This window comes from Mus pahari, chromosome 5 (genome assembly GCF_900095145.1).
Source record: "Mus pahari chromosome 5, PAHARI_EIJ_v1.1, whole genome shotgun sequence".
NCBI lineage: Eukaryota > Metazoa > Chordata > Mammalia > Rodentia > Muridae > Mus > Mus pahari.
The window spans coordinates 39,687,828-39,694,055 of record NC_034594.1 but is presented as its reverse complement, the minus strand read 5'-3'; the positions used below and the strand labels follow the sequence as shown (position 1 = coordinate 39,694,055).

General features: G+C 37.5%; 1 protein-coding gene across 9 annotated transcripts in view; it reads right to left on the bottom strand.

The window, feature by feature from the left end:
• Positions 1–213: 213 nt before the first annotated feature.
• Positions 214–6,228, bottom strand: part of Abi2 (abl interactor 2) — a 71,667-nt gene continuing 65,652 nt past the window's right edge. For all 9 annotated transcript variants that reach the window (XM_021197294.2, XM_021197290.2, XM_029538401.1 and 6 more), the window contains one exon: positions 214–4,476. In XM_021197294.2, the coding sequence (XP_021052953.1) occupies positions 4,301–4,476 (176 nt within the window). In that variant the 3' untranslated portion in view covers positions 214–4,300. The remainder of the gene's footprint in view (positions 4,477–6,228) is intronic.

The following is a 6,228-nucleotide window of genomic DNA, read 5'->3' as shown; positions in this document are numbered from 1 at the left end:
CACACTTTGTTTTAAAACCCCATTCCAATGATGGAAAACTTTTACACTTAACAAAATTTAGTTATATCTGGAAAAAGCAGTGTTCATAATTAAAATGAGAAGTTGTCTTTAAAAAAAGTATTACAGAGACCAATAACTGAACAGTACATCAATGCTTAGAACCACCCTAGAAAGAAGTAGTAACTACATAAATGATTCTACGAGACACTGAAATATACTTTGTGTGACTTTTATTTGGGTCAAGTTCTTAGTACACAGCAGTAATTATTCCAAATACAATTTAAAAATTAAGTGACTGTCCCTCATTCATCTGGAGGTGCTTAATGGCGCACACAAGGAATGTTACTGGCAACAGTTGTCTACTCAAGTTGCCTGAATGGTTTTTTACTCAGTACCACGAACTCTCTGGGAACCTTTAGTGTAACTGCCAGATAATAAATTGCTTACATTCTTTTTGTAAACCATTTTATTAAGAAAACGGTGCATGGACATAAAATATGATTAAAAACTGCTTTCCCATAGATTTCTGAACTTGCAAAAGAGGCTTCAGTTTAATGTGAAAATAATCTTTTTTTTTACAAAAAAATTAACATATTTAGCAAGGTCATTTACACAGCTAGGCCCTGTCGTTGCATTTGTTTTGTTTTGTTTTTTTTAATAGAGATTCTCAATAAAACAAGGAGCATCAAGTGAACTTAGACAGCCATCTCAGTGCCTCCAGTTAGTAACTCAGTACGGCTCGCTCTCGTAAGTAAGGCTGTGGACTCTGTTGTGCTCCGTTCTGTTCCTGCCAGCATAGAACTAAATACAATGCATTCTTGCTACACACAGCTTTATAGAAAGGTATTTATGAATTAAGTTTTAGAAGGTTGCACCTGAATTCCTTTAAGCAATCTGAATACTTTGATGGTTATTTATCAAAACATGGCCTATTTTTTTCAAGTATAATCCTGAAAACGGGTAGAACTCTATTTCTAAAGAAAAGTACAGCATGTTTAGTTACAACAGCTGGTGCTGTGGAGAGAGAACCGAGCACTGAGTCAAGAACTAACTAGCTGTTTATCTAAACACAGCACATAACTCCATCACTCAGGTGAAACCGGGACAAACATTGTTAAAGCTTATTAGTTCAAAAACTCTTGTTCCAAGTAAATGGTGTTAGGGAAACATCAAGTCACCTTCGGGAGGAGTTCCTGGCCAAAGCTATTCATAAGTAAACAGCTCCCATTCATTTCAAAGATTTGGCAGTCTACCAACCATTTCTCCCACCAAAGCCCTTTGCAGGAGTAAAGGCGGCCTTCGGGAGACACCATGTTCTCCATAAGGAGAAAAGAGTAAAAGCAAGCTGTACTGCAGAAAGGTGACCTTAAAAGAAAAGGAAAACTGAAAGGTAAAAGCAAGCTATCATTTTGATGTCCCACACATAAGAGTCATCTTTAATCAACATAAAACTGTCAATGAGGCAACTACATGGCAGACATCATTTGTAAAGACGCATAAACCAGTCTCTAGCTGGGCGATATAAAAGCAGTAGCACTGGTAAGGAAGGAGGGGCAAAACTGTCACCCAGTGACTTAAGGATAGCAAACTCAGCAGTCCTGTGCTACTCCCCAGATGAGGACAGCAAGTACCTCTCAGGAAGACAGAAGTAGCCAAAAGGAAAATACTGTAGGAGACATCTTTAAAAATTCATATTTATTCCAAACACAGCAGGCTGAAATCTTGGGTCTAGATTTCAAAATATTGGCACTATTTTTGTTTCTAATTTGCCTTGGCTATAAGATCAAACACAATATTTTCACTCAGATCCTTGGACCTTCAAATATTAACAAAAAAAAAAAAAGAGAGATATGTCCAGTCTTTTTTTTTTTTTCCCCCTTCCTTTTTCTTTTCTTTTTTTCTAAGGGTAAAGGAACTGTGCACAGAATCAATCATTTCAGGATAGACCAGAGCCCCTCAGTACCTGTGTCTTGGTAAAGTGGTTGCATTCTGGTCAGCAGAGTTTCAACACTTGTTTAAAATTTGTAATATCAACCATAGTTTATGGGCAAATAAATGGGAAAATTTACAATAAAACAGGAAATAACCTCACAGTATTAACAGCATGCAATCTATAAAATATTACATACATTAAAAGTCTCCAATTACTGTAGGCCTGGCTCATTGTTACAGAGTATCCTTCTAAAACAATTCATAGAATTCAAAATTGCAAAAATTTAAGATTGGGGGAAAAGGCCAACATACAGTATTTTGTATTTTGTTTTTATAATCATATCAATACTCAATAATACAAGGGGGATGGGAGTTATCTGTCCCATGGATTACCCCCAGTGCAAGTCTTCAGCACAAAGGATTTCACAAGTGTTTTCTGCAAACCCCAACTCAGCAGGAGTTCAGAAGATAAGCTGTATTCCTGGTGCCTACCACCAGTTGTTTCTATGACTACAAAAGCTAGTTGTTTGCTGGGTTTCCAAATGTCTTATTAATCGACTAAGCTTGTTCAGCAAAAGGCTACTTAAATAAATAATTAGTGCAACTATTTTTCAAAAGTTTCCATGTACCAATACAATCAGAATTAAATGTTCACATACAGTCTTGCTTCAGTCCATAATGGAACTAAAGGTTCAGAGGACTTCAGGGATGTATCCTGAAGACAGTCAAGATGACCTAACAAATCCATGAAGTGGAAAGTGTGCTAGAAGCAAATTAAAGAATCCAAAGCATTCAGAAAAAAATCTAAAAGTGTGATAGCTGATGTGCAATGTGGTTTTAAAATAAAATTAAAACCAAAACAGCTTGCTGCTCCTGGTGTAGTGGCTCCTCCTTATAATCCTAGTATTTGAGAGGCTAGAGCAGGAGGAACACCATGTCTGAAACAAACAAAACCTACAACCTTAAAGCAAAAACGGTCTTGAGAAGAACACTGTCTGGGTCCGAGTTGCACAGTGAAGCCTCAGGTGCGGGTAACGAATCTACCAGTGGAGTGTTAGTACCTTATAATCTGCTTTTCTTCACATCTACAACACTTGTCCTAGCATCACTAGACAGCATGTGCAAGGCCTCATCTGGATTACAACAGCTTTTCTTCCTCTTCAGTGGATGAGGGAGATGCCACTAGTTTCAAATACATACTGATTTTCCTCAGTGTGACTGGGTAAGCATTTTATTCTATTAGTCTTCTCTAGCACGCTTTACTCTGAATCACAAGGATCAGACTATTACTAGGAGTGCTACTTTAGAGTCTAATCACTTCAGATCAGGAGGATACTTATTTTTCTATAGCTGAGGGAATGAAAATGACTTGGCATCAGCTAACACTGCCATTGATAATGGTCCAAAAGCACAGTAGCAGCCTTTCATTCCCAGTCCAGTGACTGTCAAGAGACTTGACAACTAGTCTCTGCTTTTTAAAAAAAAAAAAACTTATGGGGGGGTTGAATATCAAAAGAACAGTAATAATAGCTGGTCTGACTTCCTAGGCCCTACTCTGAAACAGTGCCTAAGGCTGGAGATCCTTAGGAACCTTCGTGTCCAACAAGCTCACCTCAGTACATGAAGTACCTACACCACATTTCACATTGGATTCACTGGCTGCTATCAGCAATGCAGTCTCATGCAACAGTGCATTAAAATCAAACTGTTAACAACCCTGGGAATATTTGGAGACTTTCACATTTTGTCATCCTTATAATCTACAAACAGGACAGGATGCAAGGGAGTTCAGGATTAGCTCACCCGGCACACTCCAGTGCTAAGAGAACACAGGATTTACAGTGTTAAAGAAGAAAAACAGCCTTTTAAGCAATGAAAAAGTAGTTAAATAAAGTATTTAAACACTGGCTCCTTCCTCTCCATATACTGAAAGTAAAGGGCAAGGGTGTCCACCAGGCCATGAGGTTAGCCCCAAAGTGGAGGCAATGAGCATCCAATGTCACAGATTCTGCAGGAAGAGAAATCCAAGGGTGTACAGTATTCCTGAGAAAGATCCCAGATATTTTTTTCTCAAGTCAGTCTTGGTCTTATATGTTTTAGCTACATTTTCATGTTGGTGTGCCTTTTGTGTCTGAGAAATGGTCACATTTTCAATCTAGATAGCATAATGCAAATGACAGCAAGAAGATCCACGTGTTCAGACTTGGCTTTCAGTTTTTGATACTAGGGGATAAACCAAAACAGTAATAAAAGGAGTAACCTCATCATTTGTATGCTTCAGTCATTTCACTGGGAGGGAATTCCCAGGGCCTCTAGCTAATCTGGGAAGACCTGACCTCCTGAGAGAGAAGCACAGCTGTGCCCGGCTCTACTCCGAATAATGCATGATGGACTCAACATAATTCCCAGGGAAGAGCCCAGTCACACCATTCATAACTCCCTCATACCAACCATCGTCATTCTTCTTGATGACATATATAATGGCTCCTTCCTGAAAGGACAGCTCATCTTCCTTGTCTTTTGTATAATCATAAATTGCCACAACTAGGGGGAAACAAAATAGAATGTGAGCGAGAATACCATTCCTAGAAAGATAAAAACCAAATAAGCACTCATACACAGCAACTTTTTAAAATTAACATATATATATGTTAAAATTAACATATATTCATTATATATATTCTATCCAATTACCAGTTTAACACAATTGAATATCCTTTTTTCTTAAAAAAAAGGTTCTAAATCCAATATAAACGGCAAACAAGCAAAAAAGAAAGTCATGTTTAAACTTACCCTTCAATGGCCTATAAAAAAAAACAACTGCAGAAAAAAAAGCAATCTAAGGATCATGAAAGACAGCTATTCATTCCAACTTATACTGAGGCACCATATTGTATAAAAACAAATGCTCATATGTAAACACACTACTGTTGTGAGACACACTGAGGCCTAAGAAGTGAGACAGACTAAAGAACAGCAAGGCCGTCACTCCTTTCTGGACTCTTATCAGTGAAGATTGAATTCCTACAAGCTAAAGACCACTATACATATGCTTTTTCTTTCAAAGCATATATTATATTATGTTACCAATTTAATACATCCATAATAATAATAAAGTGCTAAAAGAACCAGGACCCTTGGTTTAGCTCCTCTGTGATTTTTACTAGTTTCAATCACTTGGTAATGGGCCCCTGAACCTTTATCTCAGATAATCTCTAGTTCCTAGCATTACATCTACCCTCAAATTTTTTAATAAAATCAGATAACTCATAACTTAACTCACATTCACTTAAGACTTAGTTAGCCTTTGTTCCAAACTCTGGTATGTTCTGCATACCATAAAGAACTTTTTTCAAGGAAAGTATCTCATTTGGGCCAGCAATAGATATGGTTGATAGGTAAAAGGTACTACTGCCAACCATGACGAACTAAGTTCAATTCCTGGGACCCACATAACCAAAGAAGAAAATGCACTCCTACAAATGATCTTTTGACCTCTAGCATGGCACTCCAATGTGCCATAACATGCATACACACACATAGAAATAAATGTATTTTTTAATTAAGAAATATCTCCAGCTGTTTTTCTAAACATACACTGTAACTTGTCTTAAAACTTGAGGGCTGGGCTGGAGAGATGGCTCAGCAGTTAAAAGCACTGACTGCTCTACCGAAGGTCCTGAGTTCAAATCCCAGCAACCACATGGTGGCTCACAACCATCCGTAATGAGATCTGATGCTCTCTTCTGGGGTGTCTGAAGACAGCTACAGTGTACTTACATATAATTACATATAATTAATAAATAAATCTAAAAAAAAAAAAAACTTGAGGGCTGGGATGTAACCCAGTGGCAGAGCCATGAGCCCTGTGTTTCTGAACCACTTAGTAAAAATCTAATGGCATCTCTCATACATAATTATCTTCTATTATTGGGATACACTGAGGACATCAGAAGCCTAATTTAGAAGAGTCAAGATGTGATTATCTAAAAACAGTTCAGTGTAATTATATGACAAGTTTAGGTGTTAAAAAAATTAGAATTAAAGTGTTTAGTATTGCCAGTCAATCTGTATTTTCTTTAAGAAAAAGCAAGATTCTTGGTACTTACAAAAATGTACCCACTGAAAAGCAATCCAGAATAACTATTTTTCTATTGGTAACAACACAGTAAGTTAGTGGACAACTTTATTGGGGGTTGTAGATTTAGCTTAGTGGTTTAGTCCATAGAGGAAGGAAGGAAGGAAGGAAGGAAGGAAGGAAGGAAGGAAGGAAGGAAGGAAGGAAGGAAGGAAGGA